The 25685-nt window shown below is 35.2% G+C and overlaps 2 protein-coding genes across 6 annotated transcripts in view; one reads left to right on the top strand and one right to left on the bottom strand.

Annotated features, from left to right (window-relative positions):
- Nucleotides 1–540: 540 nt before the first annotated feature.
- On the bottom strand, nt 541–6601 carry LOC132154896 (carbonic anhydrase-like). Its single transcript, XM_059563620.1, has 7 exons — nt 5822–6601; nt 4934–5131; nt 3041–3159; nt 2688–2780; nt 2552–2614; nt 2272–2427; nt 541–1380 (listed from the first exon to the last, which is right to left on the bottom strand). Exons 1-7 carry the CDS (start codon nt 5853–5855, stop codon nt 1261–1263), a joined length of 783 nt encoding a protein of 260 aa, XP_059419603.1. The 5' UTR covers nt 5856–6601; the 3' UTR covers nt 541–1260.
- A 12482-nt stretch (nt 6602–19083) lies between these two features.
- LOC132154895 (disks large-associated protein 1-like) overlaps nt 19084–25685 on the top strand; it is a 141852-nt gene continuing 135250 nt past the window's right edge. For all 5 annotated transcript variants that reach the window (XR_009437206.1, XM_059563618.1, XM_059563617.1 and 2 more), the window contains exon 1: nt 19084–19207. The gene's annotated coding sequence lies outside the window, so the exon portion shown is untranslated. The remainder of the gene's footprint in view (nt 19208–25685) is intronic.

Below are 25685 nucleotides of genomic sequence, written 5' to 3'. Positions count from 1 at the left end.
GTCCTTAATGTAAACTGATGATTATATGCTGATTGATTCATGCTGCATACGCAGCCAATGAGCTTGCTGCTTTACATTTAAATGGCTGTTTAGCAATTGCTTGAGCAGTGCAGCATTCTTTCAGAGTTCATCTGAAACTCTCCACCTGTATAGATCTGTTACAGGTTATTTTATATGCTATTTGTGCAGCAGCAGTATGTCTTAAATACTCTCAGCACCATATCGCCTTTTGTATTGGCAGTAGGAAGTTCCTGTGCTTGCCTGCAGCAGCAGCAATAATCTACAAATATAGAGTAGCAATAATCAACAGCAGCAGCATAGCAAATCTATTCTGCTAGGACCAAATACATTAACATTGTCATATACATTACTATGCTAAAATCCTCAGAGAGCTCTCGTGATAGAACTAATGTTAATTAAGTTTGATCTTTTTGTAAAGTGTAAAAAACTCAGTTATGTATTACAGCTGATGTTAACATCAGTTTATGTGTATCACTAATGCGATTCATTGTGAAGTGGACAGAAAACAATCACAGGAAGTATAGTTAAAATATATTTTTAATTATTGCTGATAGAATACCTAATATATCACTGCTTTACAGTACTGCTCAATTTTATTCTGAAAAAAATCTATATCATATGACTGTATTTATGGCAGAACATCTCAGAAACAATTTTAAAAGAAATTCCCCTTGATGAATAATAAAACACTCTAACAATAAAATATTGCCGTTACTGTATAAACAGTAAGTGCTTTCCTGTAGATATTTCAGCTTTAATACATAGACATTTGACTGACATTCACCCATTGCCATAAACACAATAAGAACCATGATGTATTTCATATTAAATAGCATGGAGTATAGTACAATTCTGTAAAGCTAGAAATAAAGCATGAAATAGAGCAATCAAAGACAGACTGGGATGAAGAGGGAATTAAATATTCTCCCATTTGTCAAGTTTAGTTAACAAACCACTGTCCAGCTGGGACTGCCATTGTTATCAAGCATGAGTATAAGCATTTTAAATACTATTTCTCATGTTAAGTAATAATATTAGCATTTATGTCAAAAACAGAAAGTTTTAGAAGATCAGAATCAGGTTTCTTGTTATCAACACTGCAATGTAAGCAATCGCCAAAATTGAGAACAAACACTGTGTGATATTTCAGTAGCAGTTTCACTGGGAATGTTTTTCTGAACCAGTCAAAAGCACCATGATCAGAAGGCAGTGGGAGGGTTGTGGCATTCATACTGCTGTTTACTTGAAGGATGCACGGACTTTGCGTCCCTTGAGAGGTTGAGGGGGTCTGAAGTTGTCAACCATGCAGGAAGGTGCCTCTCCTTCAGATGTGAACAACAGGCTACGGAACTTAGCCATCTGAAGAACAGACAGACAGGGAGAGATTATTTTCTCTTGGATTGTGATGCTTAGTGTGTTGTTGGCAGTCTTGCAGAGCTTATTTACACCCTTAATTTCCTATATTTAGCTTCATGCTCATTCATAGAGCACATGCCAGAATTCCCGTGCAGCCTTTAGACTGTTCTGACTAACCACTGGAGACTAAAATAACCTCTGCAGGCTTACAGCACGGTCTACATCAGGGAAAGGTAATGAACAGGGTTTTTTTTTTTTTTTATGTTGTTTTTTTTTTAAGCATAATATCACTCTCATGATCCTGCTAAAGCAGCATTTTCAAAACAAGCTTTATAACTTCTTAATAATTGTGCTACACTTCTCCAGTCTTCAGTGTCTTGAGATCCTTCATATATAAACAAGACTAGACTGCAATGAGGCCCTAATTCATCTCCAGTAATGAATATATGGGTGTTGGTTCCATCTTAAAGGCACAAGCCTGACTTAAATATAATATTAACTGTCAGGCAAGCACTTTATTATTATTTTTTTTTTAGAAGCAGAAACATATAGAGCACGGACCCTCGCAGTTTAAAATTAGGAGTGATGTTAAATGCTGAGACAACATTTGTGTTATCATACTAGTAAACCTACAAAGCAAAGCAAAACTACAACTACAAAGAAAACCGTATTTGATTTGGGTATTTAACTTATCAACTCAATAAGTAGCAGTAGCAAAAAAAAAAAAAAACATATTCCCCTAACAAATTAACAAAACGTGTGGACATAATCAAGTTATAATGACTCAAGATAACATAAGATCTAAAAATATGGACTAGAACTAGGTGTCTGTATATAATTTTAACTGCACAAATGAAAATGTTAAATCATGCATAAAGTATGGTGATGAAGTACCTGAGCAGGACTAACACTGATTGGATCTTTCAGAACAATCCAGGTGACGCTCTCCAGTAGAGGAGGTGTGGTCAGAGACCCCTCATAAGTCCAGAAATCCAGAGAGGCGGGCAGCAAGGTTTTAGGATCAAAGTTGGTAAATGTAGTCTGTCTGCCCTGGAGAAGAAACAGACACATTGTAAAACTGTATAAAAAATAAAATGAAATAAAACATCTGAGGGCAAGTGGGAGGAGTAAATATCCTACATAAAGATTATAATTAACAGCTATATGTTAATACCTTTGATCTGATGTCACCAAGAGCATCTAACACTTTCTGAAGTCTTGGATTGGTGGGACCAATCTGGTAAACAAAAACCACTTTTAGATCATTTAATCACTGCAAATACTGAAATGCTTTTGGCTGAAATCCTGACCTTGAGAAAAACTCCAACCACAGCAAGGCCATCAGGCTTACTGGCAGCTTCTCCAAAGTTTGGGTACTTAGTGTTCCAGTGAACGAGATGAAGCTTTAGAAAGGAAGAGACGTGTTATGAAACATTCAGTATATGCAAAAACCATACTGAATTAGCTAAATATCTCAACATGTTTAAAAGAGGGGATTAACAAATGCATGAGAGAACATCACCAGAACATTCATGAGCAGTGGGTGAGCTATAATTAGTTTTAGGGGAGAGACATTCAAGAATTTGAATGAACTGAACCACAACACAGTAGAATGAAGGTTTCTTCAGTTGTAATGTGGTACTGGGAGTGATAGTCTCATTACCTCACAGGGGAACTTGGTTCCAGCAACGGTGTGCTCTGAGCCCTTGTCATCACTGCTTCCCCAGTGGAAATGAAACTGTCTCAACCTGTATATTCCAGTGACGGGACCTCCAGCCAGAGCTACACACACAAAAAATTATTTCAGTGGTTTCTTTAACAGCACTAGTCATTATTTCAGATTCTATCTCATAAGTATTACTTAGCAATGTGAATAAAATATTAAGATAATGTAAGATATATACACTACTGCATTTCAAAATATATTTTAATTAAATATATAGGATATATTCCAAAAGTTTAAAGTAATTATGATTATTTCAATGAATTTAAAAGAAGCCTCATGCTCACCAATAAAGGCTGCTTTTACTTTATCAAAAATACGGTAAAATAGTCATATTGTGATGCATTATTATAATTACAATTACTACATTCTATTTTAATTACAATTTTAAATATATTAAAACACACAAGAGTTATTTTAAATGGTTTTTACTGTAGTTTTAACCAAATAAATGCAGACTTGGTGAGTATAGGAGACTTCTTTCAAAAAAAAAATTCCCTAACCTCTGTGTATTAATACTGGCCAATATTAAAATTCTATATTACCTTTTTGGCTCTTAAAATCATACATGTGCATAAACATCCAATATCAACTGTAATGAATTAATTTAAATCTCAAATATCAGATCATTTGGTACAAATATAGATATTAGGCATCCTTAATGACATGGAACCTCTTCTTCTTTTTTGGTAGATTGCAGATTGCCTATTAAAAATGTTAATATGAATGGACTACTTCATATTACTTGAGATATTATTTGAGCAGTTCAGTATTCACTACCTAACATATTCAATAGCTACTTCTTTCTTTTTTCAGCAAGCATTCTGTGTGCAGAAAGTGTTTAAGACTCATTTTCTATTTTCTCTATTCAGTGGTGTTTCTGTACCACTGTTTAAAATGTTTATTTTCCAAGCATATGTGTGAGTCTTGAAATTGCCATTAAAATTTAGCACATGTTGCTCTTATTGACCAACCATGGCATACAGCACTGATATGTGGCTCTATTCTTTTTCTTACAATAGAATACATTAGCACTTGAGTACACAGTGCTTTAAGTGCCTTATTTCCACTTTCAGAGGAAAAAACACATCCACATTCACATCCGCTGCTCACATAACAGTTTTACAGCATTTGTTGATTTGGTATAGATGAATTATACAGTAAACTGAAACAAATTTTAGTGAGAGATAAAGTTCTAGTGTAGGCTACAAGGACACAATAAGAGAAACACACAATTTCATGTAATCTTTGCTGCCTGAGATATACAGATCTCAATCTTGAGTTTCGACAACTTGAGCACTAAAAGCTACCCAGGAATACTTAATAAATTAAGTTAGTAATGAATGGATAGAAATATGGCAGGAGATGTGGTGATGAAAGAATTCAGTAGCTGAATATTTAGCTGTTTATATACCATCCATAATGATTGAAAGATTTAGATGCACCAGTTCTTTTCATTTTACTACTCAATATGCAATTAATTTTATTTATTTATTTATTATTTTTTTTGCAGTTTTCTTTTAAATACTTTAATTAGGTTCAAAGACAAAAAAGGAATATGCTAAAAAAGGTACATACATTTGCCATGTGTAGCCAAAAAATGTCACTACCAAAATCTGCTCAATGTTGATGAAAACTGTATGAAAACAGGACTATGTAAAATACCAAATAAGTGGATCCTATAACACAACAACAGGATCCACTTATTATTTTGTACATTTTGTTCCCTTTCTGGAGCACCCATAGTTACGACTGTAAATACCTGATGCCCCCTTGGTCAAGATTCTTTAAGAGGTTTAAAATAAGGAACAACAAATGCAGTAATATACTAACTTGAGCTGTTGTTGTCATCAGTGAAATCCACTTGGAATGAATGGCCATTGTTGAGGATGCCCTTAGCGGTGGCAGGGTCATACTTCAGTTTGAGTTGCTTCAGAGAAGGGTCATTTTGTGCTTGGGTGGGTACGATATCAATGGGAGACTGCCTGGCTCCGTTTGCAATGGGAAAGCTTGCTGCCCACTTTTCTGGCCCTGATATGATAAAAAGATGAAACGCGGAACAAAGTTAGATAAAAAGCTTGTACCTAGATAAACAACAAAAGTGTGTTTACATTCCTTGCAAGATTCAAGGTCAACAAATATACACCTGAACCAGTGGATACATGCAGTTGCTACTTCAATGAGCTTTTTCAAGCTTTGACTTTTGTTGGTGCATTTGACCAGATTATTTTATTCATATTACTGTCTCTTTCTTTCTTTCTTTTTTACTATATTTAACATTTAACAGACCAACAAAACATTTTGTTTACAGTCTAGTCTGCAACAATTTATCTCACATTTATCTCACACACACACAAACACAAAAAGGACAAAAGCTGTCACGGGGGCAGGACCCTTTAAAATCTTATTTCCCCCTAAAGGGAAAAAAATAGTACCTTAAATGTACATATTAGTATTTAAACTGTACATATTTATATGTAAATGGTACACATTAGTATCTTTTAAATGGATACTGCTCAAGTAAATTAATAAGTGCACTTTGCTAATATTTTATTTCTGTTTTAATAATAATTTCTCCCACAGAGTAACCTAATAAATCATAATGCATCAAGATAACTGTTCTTTGATCACTTTTTAGCAATGATCACATTAATTCAATTCTAATTAATTAGGCTATTAAAGACTAAACTATTCATTTAGTACCCTTAAAACTGCTCTTACCGTCATTTGATCCATAACCCCAAGCGTGAGACATTATTATTTGTGTCGTTCAGTGTGTTGCACTCCTCAATTTGTAAGACCTGGATGCTAAATACAACTGCTGGTTCTTCTAAACTATGTTTGCCACAGAGGTCCCCTGCTGGTTTTGGTACCTATTTCAACCCAGTGGGCTTGGCTACATGGTCTCAGAGTATCACAGGAGGAGTCAGTCAGAGAGTACTTGGACAAATCAAAAGATCGCACCCCCCGTCCCTTTAATTCGCACGCTGAGCATCGCTTTGCTCCGTTTGCTGCTGCTGCACAGAGATGCTCGAGCGTCGGTGAACAGACGGGATGCGGACATTCCACGCGGCTGATCCTCTCTGTTTTTCATGCGTTTAAGTTGCTTTTGCTCTTCGATGGCTCGAATAGCAAACCTCTCCATTCGTGGTTTTCTCTGATGATTCAGAAACACGCCCGTTATCTGGGCAGCGATACATGTTCTCTTGTCTTGACCTTCTTCGTCCTTCTCCGATGCTGTGTGTAGATACGCAGGTTGTAGCGGAACGAACGTGCCCCGATGAACTCTGGATTTCAGTATAGCTTAATGACTGATTTTGTGGCCAATGGTGCTGTTTAGAACGTTGTTTCGATCCACATTCCTAAAGAAAACAAAAACAGCTGCAGTTTATAGTCTACATCTTTTGGTACCCATTCTGTAAAGTGCTCGGTGGTTATTTAAAGGAGCCACTGCGCCAACAACGATTTGTGAGAGCTAAAGTATCTCTTGCCTAACGTTATATGTGCTCGTTGTGTACCTATTGTCTAATCAAGGTGTAATGTACATGAACAGTTTCTAGTTACTTGTTGATTATAAAAACGTATGGACTTTATACATTGTTACTGCACCTGTACCAAAATAGGTTATCATGTTTGTTTGTTTTTGTTTTTTGTTTGTCATGGATGTTTTTCCAGTAGCTATGGTAACGGGTTTAATAGCAATTTGTAACCGTCAAACCGAAGATATTTAACGTAGTAGTGTTCTGTAGCTCAATTGGTAGAGCATTGTGCTATTAAGCACAAGGTTGGGGGTTCGATTCCACGGGGACACATAATGATAGGTCAAAATAGATAGCTGAATGCACTATTTCTGCTAAATACATAAATTTAATTTAATTTTAATTTAAAACAAGCCATATATATATATATTTTTTTTTTCTGATCTATTATTATATTATTATATTATCAATTATTTAGCCTATTGCCAATTAATGAGCCTGCAACATTAATCTGAAACCAGTTTTTATTATCTGCAAATCAAACGCAGCTATATTACAAAAATCAGCAAACTGCATGATGGCAATAAGGTTTAAAAGTTACATTGTCAGCCTGATCAGCGGACTTGTCAATGTCACAATAATTGAGCTGACCAATCGAATCAAAGTAGGAGGGGTTTACCATTCACAAAAACAAAGCGCGAAATCCAATGCTAAGTGTCAGTTTAACAGTGAAAGCGAGTGAGGTGAGATGGAAACTGAACATCATTTAATATTAGTCAACTGTTTTACCATATAAATGTTTAATGATCGCTAAATGATGACCCAATGATGCAAACTACCTGACTTTTTCCCTTAAATATGGCAATGTTGAGAGAGAGGATAAGAACTGCGTGTGTGAATTATCTGTTCGTCTCTTTTTAGTTAACGTACTTAAAGAAACACCTCGTTGCTGCTGAGTAATGTCTCAATGCTATTTTATTATCATAATAAAATGACAACGTCGCTTCTAGGGCTCTGAGCTTACTTTTCCTTTTAGGAGCACTTGTAAAAAAAATAGTCTTACCATTACGAGGCGATATCTGACTCCTTAAAGAGTAACTAAACCCTAAACCAACTTTTTTTAGTTAATGATCTATAAGAATGGGGCTTTATTAGTGCTGTTCATTGATTCGAGTAACTTTTTTGACATTTGAGTATAAAGTGTTTTAATTCTACAATATATGGTGTAAAAACGTGCTGACCTCTTCAGGTTGAACGGTGGCTACTGCAGTTGATTTTTCCTATTGGATGTTGCGGTGGCAAGTGACATAAGCGGTGGCAGGTGAAGTAAGCAGTTTCCAGCTCACCACGCCCCTTGGTACGAGCTACCACGCCCTTGGCAGTATAAAACCATTAAAATCACTGTATTGAGTCAGGAGCTGGAATTGCGAGTATTGGTATGGACCAGGATAGACTAATATAGCATCTATTTAGCATAGCAATTATATAGTTATTTAGATCTTCAAGTTAGCGTAGATTTATCTGTATTTAGTACAGTGGTCAGGATGGTACGGAGGTGTGTTGCTGGTTGCGACAGCACTGCTGGACTGCATAGTTTACCAGCAGGCTTTAAAATTAAGCGCCAGTGGTTGCATGCATTTGGCCTGGAAGACCGCAAGTTCCCGCCTAGAGCTCGAGTGTGCAAACTGCGTTTTACACGGGATTGCTTCTCCAATGCAATGGAGGTGGAAATGGGCTTCTCCACACAGCTCGCGCTGAAAAGCGACGCCGTGCGGGAGTTAAGACCGCAGTTTGAGCCAGCGGCTCGAATTGATATGAACAGACATCTCGACATCCTCCACTTCAGGTAAAAGTGGGGAAGAAAAGTCCTCTACTTCAAATGATCGCTCTGTTGCAAAGCTACTTGCTTCATTACAGTCACTCTCCATTTTAGCGTCTCTGACAGCAGCTGTCAATCAATCCGTCACTGCGAGTCTCAGGATCACGCCGCACTCGCTCAGCCCCGCCCTAGGTTCGTCCCCTCTATCTCCGCTGTGATTAGGGCTGTCAACCTTAGTCGTTTAGTCGACTAATCGGACGATGACGTCTTGGTCGACTGACATTTGTACTGGTCGACCTGTTGCATATTTTTTTTTTTTTTTTTTTCATCAATGAAGACATTTTCATTGATTTACTCCTTGATACTTATTCCTTTTATTACCAGTTATATATTACTGCATTCTAAATATAATTAGCCTATGTTTTATCCCAAACTTTAAATGCTTTAATTTAGACATAACACCGCCAGAGTTTAGCGCACCACGTGAACACTCGGGAACCGTACCTGTGGCTGCCTGCACTGCTGCTTCGCGCTCAGTAAGGAATATAGGTAGGTTTGCTGTATTTATTCAGTTAGAACGCTACTTGTTTTGGCTTTTTTCGACAAAATGTCCAAGGAATTTAAATCTTTTGTCTGGCTGCATTAAAAATCAAACAAACAAAAAAAACGACAAGACCGTTACTCCAATCCTCCCTGGCTGTAGGTCTCGCATCTGATTTGTGATCTTTGCTTAGAATAGAGGCATACATGACAGTTAAAGCCCATTTCATCGATGCGGACTGTAAAATGAATAGTGTTGTGTTAGAAACAAAGCAGCGCACACGGGAGAAAATGTCACTCAAGTCGCAGACGCTTACCACATTCCACCAGAGAAGCGGGTGTCAGTGGTAACGGACAACGCTGTCAACATGCTCTCGGTGGAATTACTGAAGGGATCCGGTCAGTGGCCAGACGTGAGCTCCTCACTTTGCAGTTAAAAAAAATCACTTAATTTTCAAAGAATTGTATTATTATTATAGTTTTATGTATTATTGATGTTTTTTCGTTGTTGTTTTATAAATACACTATGAGAATTGTTTAATAAATGGTCAATCAAAATTGCGTCTTTGTTTTTTTTTTTTTTTTTTTAGTCGACTGATCGTTGCACAGGACAGGACTTTGGTCGACTAAGCATTTCTTTGGTTGACTACAGCCCTAGCTGTGATCTGCCCACTTTTCAGCATTTTTCAAATATTGTCAGTGGGTGGAGTCAGGCTTTGAGCAGGGGTTTAGTTACACTTTAAAGTGATTTACAATAAAGTAATTTTCTAATTTTATTACAAGTAGCCTACCCTATAGGCTATGTCAGCTTTTATGTCAAATTTCAATTTGTATAAGCTTTTTTAACATGTCTAATTAAAACAATAGAATATAAATAATAATTAAGCAACCAAATGAAAACGTTATTAACGTTCATATGTAGGCTAGGTGGCACCAGAGCCATATAGAGAGAGAGTTGCGACAACGGAAGTTCGAAATGTTTCATTGTCACGTGATTCATGTAGCCTTCAGATAGTTCCAGGAAGTGCGTTGGCGGCCATTCAAACTGACAGAGTTGAGTGACAGAACTGCGATTTCTGGTAATAAGGAGTCAATAAATGCATTTATTTTATATATTTATACAACACACCGACATGTGTATGTAGCATGAGTATGTAGTTACAGCGATGTTGTTTTTAAAATTTCAAATCAGGTCATTTTTGAGGATTAGTGTTCAATTACCGTTATTTAAAAAAAATATTTCAGGCTTACGTTAAGTAGTATAAAAACTGGTTGCTGTTGCCTTTTTACGTTACATATTGTTCTTTTTTTCACTGATCTCATGTTAACTAGTAGTAGAGACAGGCTGGTGACAGGTGATTTTCAGCTCGCACCGCACTATGGGTCAGCTAACTATTAGCAGCAGTAATTAGCATGTTAAATGTAAAATGAAGCTTACTGTTTAATTCTTATAATAATTATTATAAATCTTATAATAGAATTATGTATTATAAATAATATATCTATTATATCTAGTATAATTCTTACAATACTTATTCATGTACACAATATATTTAGGTTTAAAGCAACTTAAGCATACTCATATATAAACATGTACACTGTCATTCAAAAGTAATGATGCTGAAAATTCAGCTTGGCATCACGAGTATATTACATTTTAAAATAGAAAACAGTTATTTTATATTGTAATTATATATTACTAGATTACTTTTTCTTTGTATTTTTATTCAAATAAATGCAATTAACTATTTACAGCAATTCATGAATACATTTCTAATAAATTTATTTCTAATAAATTAATTTATTAATTGTTGGCTCAAGTCAGCAGGAGCAATCTAAATATAAATAAAAATTACAACAACAAAAAATTGTTAGGTAATTATACTTAAATTTATTTGCACTTTTTTACATTCAAAATGATTTACTAGAAATAAGGAACAAGCAAAGCCTTGCAAAACCCAGGGAGCTGAGACTCATGGTGAGACATTGCAGGGAGTCATCAGTGTTTCCTATAACTGTGCATTTAACCACCATGTGATATGTACCGTATGTGGGTAGACAAAAAAAAAAAGTTGTGTGTGGAAACTAAACTCAAGTCGCTCTGCAGGCACTTTTTGAGGCAAACCAATTTGTCATGACCAAAAAATTCAAGAGTAGGCTGAGACCAGATGCTATTCCCACAATCTTTGTACATCGTCCTGTGGTCAAAAAGAGGAGGGCCCTACTCCACGATGCACCCCTACACCTGTAAACATACAAAAAATGGCTGCTGATTACAGCTATATTATTTCAGGTGATACATATATAATAAGTACAAACTCGTACTAGTTGAAGTAATATTTCTCATTTTGAAGTGATGTGATATATTCAATATTTAAAATTAGCAATACCATGTATTCTGCTTCTATCAGTTTCAAAGGTTGAGGAAAAAAGAATGAGGACACTCAGAGAAGGTAAAGTGACAGTGAAGAAATAGAGGACATGGCTAGAGAGGAGAGACAGGGACAGGTGACACTACTCAGTCAGCCAGCAGCAAGTCAGTCAGCAGCCAGTCAATTAAAGAGACAAGAAAAAAAAAATCAAACAATGCAAAGGCAGCACTAGGAAAAATAAAGTATGAAAATGCAGCTTAAAAAAAAAATGGTCCGCTCAGCACTCCTGACCTGCATCCTCACTGATGCGCCATCACAGAACAGTCCAGTGGCACCACTAATCCTCCACCTACCAGCCCCCACAGAACGTTACAGCATGTTACTTTTATACACTAACAAGTATGTAATACAGTAGAATTATATAATATAGACAGGTTATATAATATAGACAGGTAATAGTCAATTAATCACAATGACTAAAAACACTCCACCCATGTTTTTGCAAACTCAATTTACTCTAAATTTATATCAATAGGGTGCATTTTATTAAGGAATTTAATACGTGTAATAAGGAACAAATGTTATAACCTAATTTTTACCACCTCCACTCACCGCTGTCACACGTGATCAAACGTTATATTGAACTAACGTAATAGGCTATGTAACGTTATTGCTAATTCACACTGCGCTATTGTGATTGTCACTCGCGTGAACGAGCACAGATTTGCCTGTGATTTGGGGCATTTGTCGGCGATTTCTCAAAACCTGTCGGCGAGCCAAACACTGGGCTAAAATCGTGCAGTCTGAACTCAGCTTTAGCTAACTTTCCCCACCCTGCAAAAAAATGTTTAGACTCCTTTTTTTCTAATTCCAAACACGATGGATGAAACTGAATTAAGAGAAAAGATTTTACAATTAATAGGGTGTTCGTTACTAACTTTATTCAGCTCCAATTCTAGCCTAATCTGTTAGTTATCTGATAACATCCATCTACTCATTTAATGAGTTATAATCTACTAGAAGGTTTTAATTTGCAATTTATTGTTGTTAAGATGTACTGATAATATACAATCTTATTATTTAAACGTCTTACCTTTTAAAAGTGCGTCGCAAACGGTTTGTTCTGCTGCATCTCTACGGCGCGGCATCGGTTTGCTGCTACTTCTGGGAACTATTGAGAGCCTCCATGAGCCGCCATTGCTGTAAAAAAAGCGTTCCATTGGAGTCAATGGAGTTGTCGCAACTCTCTCTCTATATGGCTCTGGGTGGCACAGAAGAAAACAAAAGTGGAATGTAGATGAATTTTCAGATGTTTAATGAGGCTCAGAGGTGGCAAGAGTACAACTAAATTCATACATTTATGTTGAGATTAATGTTTTAAATATAACTATTTTAATAGGCTATAGAAATATTCAATGATTGAAAATGACTGAAATAATACTTTAAAAATGAAACTAAAACTGCTTGTAGTGGTGGCAAGTCAATGACTTTATCATTAAAGAATTATTTCCGTTTGTTCGTTTGAATGGCTGATTGAACATGAAGCAATTATGGGTAAACATGAACGACAGACTAGTTTAAAAGCACACGCTCTTTCATAAACAAAACACCGCTGTGTTTGCTTTTAGAGATGAGATTGTTTCAAACTATTTTCGTTGTCAAAATCAGCCAATAGTGTTATAGTCAGTAAATGCAAGTCACTTGATATTTCTTGTTTATTGAATTGTTTTAAATCAATATCGCATTGCAAACTCCCTTTATAATCAATAAAAGCAGCCACTCTCCATAGTTCATCGCGATCTCACAAAGTTCCATTATAATCAACACAGTGCAAAAACACATTTTAAGTAGAAACCAGACTCTCGCCTGATTGAAAACAAAAATATGCTGATCGGGTCAGTTATTCTAAATATTTCACGCAGTAGTTTTTAGTCAGGAAATGTAGGCTATTAGTTGCAAAGACTTAGCTTCTCATAATAATGATAATCTTTCTCATAATAATGACTTAACATCTCGTAATAGTGAGAAACTTTCTCATAATAATGACTTAACATCTCGTAATAGTGAGAAACTTTTTTTTTTTTTTGTATTGAGAAACTTTCTCACTGACTTAATCCACACAACAACAAAGACTTGCAAACATGCTCAACACAAGAGTGACGGCAAAGCCAAGTAAGAACACCGCAAACATTGCTTGTTCTGTTATATAAAGTGTATAATGCTATAATCTGTCATTAAATAACGATTTCAGATAAATTATCTGCATGTAGTCTTTTGTTAATTTGTAACACTGTTACTCTGCCAGATAATTATGGCTTCAAACATTCCAGACTAATATTTCAGTTAAGAAATCCATGCATTTTATGAAGAAATGAAAGCCATTACATATATAAACTTAATTTATAGATGTTCATTTCGATGATTTATTAGTTTTATTAGCTGTCCCTTTCATACATCACATGCATACAATGTTTATACAGTAAGCCATCTCATTTCAGAAGCACAAAGCATCATTGTTCGTTACCACGGCAACCTGGTCTTTAGCATCCCACTTCTTGCAGGACAAACTCTTAACGTGAAAAATGCTTAACGTGGCTTGAAGTACAAAAACAGATTGAAATAAATTCAGTTAATGAACATCCATATTGTATATACAGGCATTCAGGTAGACAAAAAATATGAATGCAACACAAAACTGCAACGCTTTTGCATTTTCTATTACGGTTTTCTATAGGAAAACGCTTAACGTGCAACTTTGGGTGTTGTGTTAAAGTTTTGGGCTATTATTTTTGCCTGTACGCATGATCAGTAATATTGTATCCTGAATTTGTCATTGTACTTTAAGCCACATTAAGCATTTTTTCACGTTTACATATCATGCAAGAAGCGGTGTGGGACACTGAAGCAGATAGCCTGTTTTCTTAAAATGCGTGTGATTTTTGTTGGAATGTATTGTTCTATATCTGATGCCATGAACTATCATGCTGGTAGAGTAACTTGTTGGTAAGTGCTACAAATTAACAAAAGACTACATACAGATAATCTATCTGAAATCGTTATTTAATGACAGAGCATTACAGGACACGCCATGTTAGCGGTGTTCTTGCATGGTTTTGACCAACAGATATCGCTAGCGTGCCGGCACTCTTGAGTTGTGCATCTGTCGAGTAAGTCTTTTTTAATTTTTTTGATGATTAAGGTATTATTACAAGAAAGTGTCTAATTATTACGAGATGTTAAGTCATTATTATGATAAACTTTTTCTCATTATTTCGAGAAAGTTTCTCATTATTACGAGATGTTAAGTCATTAATACGAGAAACTAAGTCAATATTAGGGTCATTCTACAGAAACGTCCATTTTTCTGTCCATATAGCCTTTACAGAAATATTACAATTGAAAAACACATTAGGGTTACAATTATTTTATATTTTAAAATTAAACAATATGTTATTTGAACAATTAGACCTTCTTGCGTCATCAATGTTACAATATTTGTTTTTAATTAATTATAAAGAATTCCAAGAACCACAAAACTGCTTGTCCCCACAGCCATGTACAGAGGGAAAGTGTTTTATTTTGCAGTCAAAATCAGGGTTTTCTACCATTTAAATTACAAAAATGTATTCATAACTATCAAATATATGATCTAAATGGCATAATAAAATCAAATGCTCAATAAATATTATAAATGAAAACAGTAGTCCCCAGGATTTATGTCATTGGTGTTACCATATGACAAAAATCTTTCATTTTGTAATAAAATTCACACTGATGACATCACTTGACTTCCTCCTTCATATTTTCTAAAGATATATGAAAAAAGTCCATGTTAAGTCCACTGTTCTTTTCAATTATCAGAATTTTTCTCATTTAACTCACACCTTCATATGAAGCTTTTAGTTGACGTCACTTGTATGACCTATTTATTGTTGGGGAATTGTAAAAAAAAAAAAAAAAAAAAAAAAACTATCTTAAAAAATGATTTAAACTACTTAAGTTAGTGAGTATGTAATGATTGACAACATATGGTTTGATGCAACCTTACAAGAGACATTTTGTAAAAAAAAAAACATTCATGAAAATTGTCACTGGTGTTACTATCACTGGTGTTACCTTCCTTATGGTTAACACCAGTGAAGATCAGTATATCAGGTCTTATATCACTGGTGATTTCATTGTGTCACTGGTGTTACAGTACTGTTTTTTTGTTTTTTTTTCAAATTAAATAAATAAAACATAATCTCCTTATTTCTTGCATTTTCATTATTTTTCTGTAACTCTGACTACATGTGCTGAAAAAAATATTTAATATTATTATTGAAATAATTGCACAAAAAAGCTAAAGAGAAAAATAATTAAGCTGTCATTTATATGAATTCATAAAGTCAAATTAAATACATTTTAAGACATTTTGCCATATACCAAAAGTGGACGTTTCTGTTGACCCATTACAAAAAAATGTTTCATTAAGTTTCTCAATATAATGAGACACTGAGTCATTATTACGAGAAAGTTTCTCAATATAACGAGATATTAAGTCATAATTATGATAAAGTTTCTCAATACAACGAGATATTAAGTCATAATTATGAGAAAGTTTCTCATTATTATGACTTACCGAATAATATTTTTCTCAACAGTGGCGGAAACGGGCTTCCATAAAAAACTTTACAAAAAAAAAAAAAAAGAAGAAGAAGAAGTAGACGCCCAAAGTCGCGTATAATACCCGTACTTGGCAACTTTTACGTCGTTTGACTTCTCTTCATTATTCAGTTGCTGTCATCTGGTGGCTGAAGTAGGAAAAGTCATTTGAAAGCTCTTTCTCAATTACTTTTATTGACCTTATTAACTTCATTTGCTGTTATATTTTGTTTGCTTTATTTTTATTTTGTACATTAAAACAAAATGAAAACATAAATAAGCAACCATTGGCATTGGACAAATATATTCTAATTCTAAAAAATAAAAAAATAAAAAAAAATCTAATATATTACATAATTATTGTGATAATTGCTTTTGATAATTGTCACTAAAACTTTCTCTTAAACATTTCTCAACTGCAGTCCTGGAGACCTGCTGCTCTGCACATTTTGTATCTCTCTTATCATATCAATTGTGCAGAGCAGTGGGTCTCCAGGACTGCAGTTGAGAACCACCGTCTTTAGAGCTAGTTTGACTAGTTAGCAGTTAACCAAGTGGTAATCCAGGGGTTCGCAACTCTAGCCCATGTGAGATTAGCACTAACTCTAATCAAACACACTTGAACAAGCTAAAGGTCTTTAATAGATTGCTAGAAAGTTACAGGCAGGCGAGTTTGATCAAGGTTTGGAGCTACACTCTGCAGGAAAGTGGATCTATATTTGAAAAACTCTGTGGTAATGATCTTACTTTTCCGATTTAAATTAGACCTCCATTTTTAAGTAAATGAAAAAAAAGAAAGAGAAAAAAAGTTGACTAACTTTTAAGACGTTTAATAAAGTTATGCAACCGGCCACTGATGATTTAAATGTGTATTTGATGATTCAGACCACTAGGTGTCAGAGAAGAATCATGTTTCATATAACAGCACGTGGAGTTTATGGTGTGTGTGTGTGTGTGTGTGTGTGTGTGTGTGTGTGTGTGTGTGTGTGTGTGTGTGTGTGTGTGTGTGTGTGTCTATATATTTATAATCTCTCTAAATATAAATATAAGTGTATAATTAAACTCTGATACATCTGTTCAAAATTAGACGAATTATTAGTAAAGTTAGAGTTAAGTTAGTCAGTCGTTAAATTAGTAATGGTGTATCTCAGTTATTTTCATTTGAGTTTTTTATCAATTTAATGCAGTCCAACAATTCAGGTATTTTAAAGAAAGGGTTAAACTATATAGATGTATGTGAATTATAAAATTATTAAAATTAAGTTATTTTTTTTAACAGACAACAATAACTGATTTTAAATAATATATAACTAATAATAATAATCAAGATATGTGATGCATAAATAAATATTCTCAGTTTAAAAGATCAAATGATTAAATAATATGATGTTTAATTCTTAAAGATTGATGATGGCCTTGTCATTTGTAACATTACTATTATACTATTACATCAGTTGAAATTATATATAACAATTTTTTAAAGCATTTTAAAGAGTGCTTTTGTGGCATGGGGCAGAGTTTTACCTTCAATGTGAGAAAGGAGAATGCTCATCAAGCTGCTATGTGAATGCTATGAATCAGCAATGAAAAGAAAGAAAATTAGCTCCTTTCATGCCAAGGATGTAAATTTGCATTGGCAGGATCAAATGCATGCTGAGTCTAACTACGAACAAGAATGGAAGCAGCAAAAGGAGTTTATGAAACCTATTATTTGGTGCTGGTAACTTCTATGGTTGGATGCAAGCGACTCTGTGAAAAGGCCAGATCATTTTCATCTTCTACAGACAAACTGTGAAGGGTTCCCCCCTTTCACAAGCAGCAACATGACCCCTGATATACGCTCCATTCAGCCATTAAGAGGGAACATGTGACCTAATTGGATGGCTCCTTATAATTAATGTTATTTTGCATGTCTTACAGAGATTTTCTTTAGCAAAATATGTTGGTGTATTTTTCTTTATTTACTATTATTGTTATTATTATTTCAATTTCAAAGGGCAAGCTTAATGCATAATGTTTTTTTTATTTATTTTTTTAGTTCATTTACAATGTTTTTGAGTTTTGGTATCTTAACGATCTGTTAACGATCTGCACTGTAAACTAAATATTATAGGCACAAAATCTGAAAACGGGCAAAACTCTAGTATAATGTTATGGTAATCACCATTATTTAATTTATTAATATATTTAATTTATATCTCTATTAAATCAAAGAGTATAATAATCCATATTATAGAATAGTAGTAGTAGTATTAGTAGTACTAGTATTTTGCCTTGACTTTAATATATGATAGGCTAACTGAATTATGGTGATCAACCTCATTTCATCCTACAGTTATATATGATTTCACATTTTGCCAAATAAAATGCTAATTCAGGATTTAATACATCTGGTCTGCATGAAACGTAATTGATAACAATAACTCTATTCTGAAACACTAAAAAAAAAAAAAAAAAAAAGATGAATGCTAAAATTATCAACTTGATTCTTGTAATTAAAGTTGGGCGCTGTGACGTAATACAACCATGGTTTGTGAAGGAGCGTATCCGGTTGGCAAAATCTAAAGCCTGGCTTGGATTAACAATTGACTAGAGTACCAGAACAACGCCAGAGTATTATGAAAATGGGTTTATGAACCAATATGTCAGGGTTTTAACAGCACTGTGCTCAGATTATAATCCAAATGTCATTTCCAGGCCAGTGTATTTAGAATTTAATTAGCACTCTACCTATAACTAATGCAGACACTGATCAGAACGGGTATAATGAGGATAATGTCTCTTTTCAGTCGAATGAGAAATGTACATACATGCTAAAATTATCAGGCATTAGCGTATGCAATAATAATTGTGCATACACTGATGGCAGGTTTTTAGAACTGATCAGTCTTTCAAATGTTACTTCAAACCTTACATTAAATTTCAAATCTTGAGAAAAATGACACTATTCTTTCATGATTTAACAGATGGACTTAAGAGGTCTGAGATTTTTTTATTATTATTATATTTTCCCCAGCCCAGAATCAGCCCACTGAAGTCCACTGGCCATACTCCACGACGCGTTTTGCCGGTGCTCCGGCATCATCGAACAGCACACGTCCCTCCGAGTCCGCTGCAGCAGCTCCACGGCTCGCTGTCAGGTGCGGGTCAGACTGTCTCCAGTATCATATTCGGCGACCACCCGTACACACACAAACGCCAAAGGATTTTTACCACTCTGTCTTTATGAATTGCGACTGATAAATCCTCTAAGGTAAGGTTTTGTTATTCTGATATGCTGTTTGTGGTTTGTTCATAATAATAATAATAGTGTGTTTGCAAATTGCACTGACTGAAACACGTCGCGTGTTTTCAGCTTGTATCCGTTTCTTCACCACGCCACTGTGGTGCCGCTTCACAGACGCCGACAATTCTGTCTCGTTTGTCGTAACGTTGGGGTTTCAAATAGCTGTGCATTTCATTTCTGCCGCCTCTGATGCTCTACAGTCTCTATGAATGTACAGTGAACAAAGACCGGTGACACGTGTATCAAGAAGAATCAAATTCGACTACATTAGATGTTTTAGATGAATTGTCTGTTTCGATTAAGCTAATTTATTGGCAATCACCTGCATCTAACATCTGTTGCAGGAGGAAGTGTTGCTGCTGTGAGATCATGCACAGCTGCTGAAATGACAGATGATATGAGTCTTACTGGTTTCTCTCCTTAACTCGCCAAGTTATTGACCTGGTTATCGAGTAAGAAATTGCACCAGTTCCTAATTTTGTCATTTTATTATATACATACATACATACATACAGCCATATGTTTACTTTACTGTATTGAATTAATTAGCCCACATATTTGCCTGAATTTGGTACAATTTTTATTATAACCATGATTTTAATGCACTTCAGTTCGATGATTATAAGTAAATAATATTACATAATAAATAAATAATATTTCATACATGATAACTGAAAGATCATCTAAAAATGAAAATTCTAATTTTGTTCCAAACCTGTATGACTCACTTTCTTCTGTGGAATGCAAAAGAATATATTTAGAAAAATGTCTCAACGGTTGGTTTGATTACCAACATTCTAATGCTTTTTTGCAGAAGAAAGAGTCGTACAGGATTGGACTCACATGCAGGGGATTAAACGCTGACAGAATTCCATTTTTGATTGTATCCTCTATCTTCTTAATCTTGGTTTGGCTGTCTCATAATATATTTGAAGCATCATGGAGTTTTGCTATTGATCATGAGTTTTATTGTTAAACTGAAGATCATGCAAGGAAGTTGGGTGTTCTAAATGAAAAGATAAAAATAACAACCAGTCCTTTAACCATAAAAATGTACTCTCAAATGTACTTAAATGCACTCCCAAATCTGGCTGCATTAAAACCTTTTCAACATGTAAACTTTGATCAATTGGTTGTTTATTGAACTACAAAGAAGTTTATGCCTGTTTCCGTCGTACTGTCTGACATAAATGTAATTTAGTTTTGATGTCATGCTTAGGGGAGGACAGAAAGCTATATCCTGGAAGACAGTGAGGGAGGGAGAGAGAGACAAACTGCGGAGGTGGGTGACTATGAGATTTATTAGATCTGAGTCAGTCCACTGTGTCAAGTGCCCTGGAACAGTGTGATTTTATTTTTCAAAAGCTTTTCTGGGAAGCTTGAAGTAGAGTCTGGTTCACTTTTGTTTAATATATACCTGGATATTCAGACCTATGTAAAATAATACATTCAAAAAGCAATGAAACCGTGAAGTTTGCAGTACTGTAAATAGATATCCATATTAGATTCCCATCTGGCTGTCTGTTCTCAGTTCTCCATCCCAGCAGGAAGAGTTGCAGTTGCTGGGCTGTATCACTGTCCAGAGTAGCATGGGCATGCTTTAATGATGGCTTAGTTTGGTAATAGGAATTAAATAATCTAATTAGGAAGTGTTCCGTAAAGCTCAATTAAAGGCAGTGATCAGTGTAAAATAATACGCTCAAAGGTCACCTTGAATTTCAGACAACAATTTGCCTCATCGTTAAGGCCCATGTTCATTTTATTGGCCATTAAACGGTTTCACCAAAATCCGTTCTGTGAAGTTTAGTCAGACACAACGGCACAGAATGATGTGCGAGATGGTGGAGGACAAGAAGGCCAGTGTGTGAGGAGGTGATCATTGTGACAGAATTTGTCTCTTGATTTGATCGTCTCATTTTACACAACCCAACTGAGCGGACACACTTTTGTGCAGTTATTTCACATGGTTTAGAAACCCCACTCGCAGAACTCGATATGCACTGCTGTTCTAAGTGCCCTGTGATCTCTGATTGTTATAAATTGTTAATGTTTTAATCTTGTAATGCAGTTCACTTAGACATGAAACATTGACTTTTTATTTTTATTTGAGTGGCTCTCTAACATGCCCATTTAAAAGAAACAATATTTTAAATTACCCCCTGCTAATACACTTTAATCAAGAGCTCCTGTTTTTTTTTTTCTTTTGGATGGGGATAAAACTTATATCCTTCCAGTCGGAGGAGATTTATGATCGGATTAATGTCAAATTATTGGAAAATATAAGCTTTTATTTCTTCAAAGAACTGTCCCTCATGCTTTAGCAGAGGACAGTCTGAGTTCTCTTCTCTTGCATTTAGCAGTGCCTTAAATAATGCTAATAACACTGGATGTTGTGGAGGAAGGGTGTAAGTATATAGTGCAGAATTAGCTGCAAGACTGTGGGAGTTTGCATCTTAATGAGGATCGCTGCGTGATTTTCAGAGGTTTGCGGCCCTCTGCACTCTGAAACAGGTGGTATTTATGCTGCGGAGGTGGAAGGATGATTCACTGAAAAATGTTGTGCCTTGTATAGCACAGCTGTTACGTCACTCAAAGAAAGGATGGGAATCATTAAAACTTAAATGTTCCACGTGATTAGCATGTATGGATATTCTTAGATATGTATGTCACATACTGTAATATGTGAATATGTAGAATAGGCAGGCACTGTTATAAAAATGTTGTTCTTTTTTTATTCAAATAATAAAAAATCATGTCAAATGCACATTGAGATTGCTTTTAACAGTAGTCTATTAATAAAATGAACTTTAAGATGACAGTAAAAGTAATTGTAAAGTGTAAGTGTAAAAATATAGAAAATAGAAAATTAAATATCAAATTTAAGCCAATATGCAGTACCATTCAAAAGTTTTTATGTGTCTTATGCAAATATTACTTTGCAACCCTCTACGGACACCTTGGATATTGAATCGCCATCGGCTAGTTAATTTTACAATTTTCTCACCAGACTGATAAACTAATATATATATAATTACACACACATACTGTATATATTTTTACAATGGCACTGCTTTTTAAATATCTGAAAGTACACTCCTAACATCAGTCAGTGAAGCATTATAATATGATAATCAAGTATTATTTAATGATATAACTTTAGTATGAATGATATAACTTGGTTACCATGTATGATTGCATAGATATTTTAACTGAACATTTTAACTGGACTGTTTGTGGTGCTTTGTTGGTCATTCAGTGTTTCTGTAAAAAAGAAAAAAAAACTAAACACAAATACTTATAAGATGATAATAATAATACTAATTATACTAATAGCACATTATAAAACGCACTAAGGATTAGCAAGCTACTTGATTCATGAATATTAAGGTTGTGTGCGTTCACTCTAACTGATTTGCTGAAATCAAAACAGGGACAAAAATAGATGAGCACCGGCCAATGAGATTTTAAAAAAATCATGTGAATTCCATTATTTTGACAGGAAAATACAACAAAGTATATAGTTTACATGTAGTGCATCAATTCTACATGTATGTAAGACTATCTCACTCTCTGTACTCTCACCAAAGCGACGGCGAGTGGTGCACCTTTACAGTAGAGTTTACGGTATGTCAAACACAGGTATGCTTTGGATAGTTTATGTATCCATTGAGATGAACTGAAAAATATCAGGGGTCGCTTGAAGTAGAGAGAAACTTTGAAGTGTTCAGTCACCGAGTGTTCGGCGAGTGAAGATATATTTGATATATATGTATTTATTAGCCATTGGCTAATATTAGACATCATTTAGTCGCCCAGAGTGAAGCCCATATGCGAGTGATTTACTTGCAGTGTAGAGGGTTGCTTTGCTGAAATTGATGCTGTTGATGAAATAAAGCACTTGGCCCAAATCCCCAACAGCGAGTATCCCCATTCGAGTTTTACCAACACCTCTGCACGTTCTCACAGTCTAGCGCATCAACCCTCTCTCCTTCTCTCATTGCTGTATTGTTGAAACACACACATATACACATGCCACTCTGTCCACATTATGCATTTAAGCCTCCGTTACACCTACTCAGCATCCATTTTCACATCTTTCTAGCGTTAATCGAAACACATAACATGACCGCTCGTTTACCACACAAACCGGAGCGCAAACCCGAGCCCGCGTAAGATTATATAAATTAAGCCCGAACCCGACCGAACCCATCGGGTCCCGGCGGGTTCGGGCAAAGATCTTCAGCTCTAGTTGCGTTGCCATGCCATTGAAGCATTGTCCGCCCCCATTCTTCACAATATAATCATGTTGACACACATATTGTTACTAGTCTTGTTGCTATAGCATTTAACTTTCCTTAACAGGTTTTTTTTGAGGGGGGGGGGGGGGTAAATGGAAATGTGTTGTTGATTGAACTTACTGTAATTTATATTAAAGGGGTCATATGATGCGATTTAAATTTTTCCTTTCTCTTCAGAGTGTTGCAAGCTCTCGGTGCATAAAGAAGATCTGTAAAGAAGATCTCTAAAGTCTCAAATCCTAAGAGATATTCTTTATAAAAGTTAAGACTCGTCCTAGCCCCGCTAAAACGGGCTTGTTCTTACATGCCCCATATCTCTACGTCACTATGTGGGAAGATTTGCATAACGCCGCACAAATGTTAACACAAAGAAAGAAGATGTACCTTTTATTCTCTCTTTTGCTGCCGCTGCCGTTGTCGTGGAGTTGCTGTGTGTTTCGTTTTGAAAGCGAAATTACTTGTTTGGTCTTCCAAAAAAGGACACAACTAGAAATCAGTGGTTAAGTTGTATTTCAACACTGTTCCAGAACAGTCCAACCCAAATATTCAGATGTGTACGCAACGCAATGCGTAAAAAGACAGTATGACTCATTACAATCAGTAATTATGTCCCAAATGGATGCAACAAATGCCTACTTTGTAATGGGTTTTATTGGTTTTGTCTCATCAAGTGATGTCCAAATAGCGAACAAATCTTTCTACCGGCCTTACACTCCCTCTGACGTGAAATAAACCAATATCCCGAGTTATTCTGTTACTCCTAACAGTACATTGACTGAACCAGGGAACTACACTGCGACCAAAATGGTCGCATATGTGACCTTTTGAAATAACATTGCGACCCTAATTTTTTTGGCGCAAATGTATCACTGATTATTTTTGTACCTACCTTATGTTTTAGGCAATATGCTATGATTTACTATGAGCATTTATTAAAACAGAAATGTGTATTTTAAAAATACGTTTTATAACGTGTTCTGAGCATTCAACACATCAAGTTGGCTTCAGCCCCGCGATGCAGGGAAGCTGAACTGAGTAGCTGGTTACTCGCGCGCTCTATTCGGTGTGCACGAGAGAGTCGCATCTCACGGACAGCAACACTGAACAGAGCTCTCCTTCAGGACGTTCGCGTCCTCCTGCACCTGAACGAACAAATACAAATCGCATTTTAAACAAACAGAAAAGGATGCAAAAGAGCTTAATTCAGCACCACAGTGTTCTGGTGTTCAGGACACACGCAGAGACGCATCTCAAAGTCTTCTTGCTTTTGTACCGACAAATACATACCAAATATGTAAAAATACCTGTCTTGGAAAGTATGTTCGAAAAGTCTGTGGTTATGTCTTAAGTGAAAGTACACTGTAAAAAAAGAAAAGTTGACAACTTAAAATTACAAGGTAATTTGCTGCACAGCTTTTTTGAGTTTACTCAACTTTTAAACAAATTAGTTCACTTAACTCAATTCACTGAGTAAGGTCACATGTCTCCCAACTTAAGATCTTTAGTTCAGCTGATTGAGTTTTTATAGTTAAAAAAACTTTTATGTAATTTCAACTTTTAATGTTATTTTCACTTGACTTAATAAAGTATGTTCAGTTGACTAAAAATGTGTTTTTAAACAGCATCACAAGGTTAAAAAAAATACTACATGCTTGATATTTTGGTCCAGGTTTTATTTCAAACCAGCAGCAACACATTGATAACTTTAGCCATACTCATTCTTAAAAAAGAGAAAAAAAAATCTCATTCAACTGGTCCTAAATACTTTAAATGTTCTATGTTAAACATTTTAAATTGTTAACACAAAACATGTTACAAAACAAGCAATATAAGTGCAAGTTAAAGGAGTACGCTGACTTTTTGGGGCTTTAGCTTATTCACCGTATCCACCACAGTTAGGGTGAGGCTCCTTTGTCTGTTCGGTGTTGGCGCGCTTCATTGCACATCCGCCAATTCCATGGTTGTTACAGTGCACATGCTCCAACCTCCATCCCAACTTGTATGCTTGTTAACTTGAATTTACAAATTGAATTTACAATCAATTCTAGGTTGGTCCAACGATTGTTGAACCAGCGTCTTTTCACTAGTTATGCCAACATTTTTGCATTTAATTGTCCAGTTAACTAAAATATAATCATTAGTCTAAC

Source organism: Carassius carassius, chromosome 12, assembly GCF_963082965.1.
Source record: "Carassius carassius chromosome 12, fCarCar2.1, whole genome shotgun sequence".
NCBI lineage: Eukaryota > Metazoa > Chordata > Actinopteri > Cypriniformes > Cyprinidae > Carassius > Carassius carassius.
The sequence above is the reverse complement of the archived record's forward strand: the minus strand, read 5'-3'. Positions and strand labels throughout refer to the sequence as shown.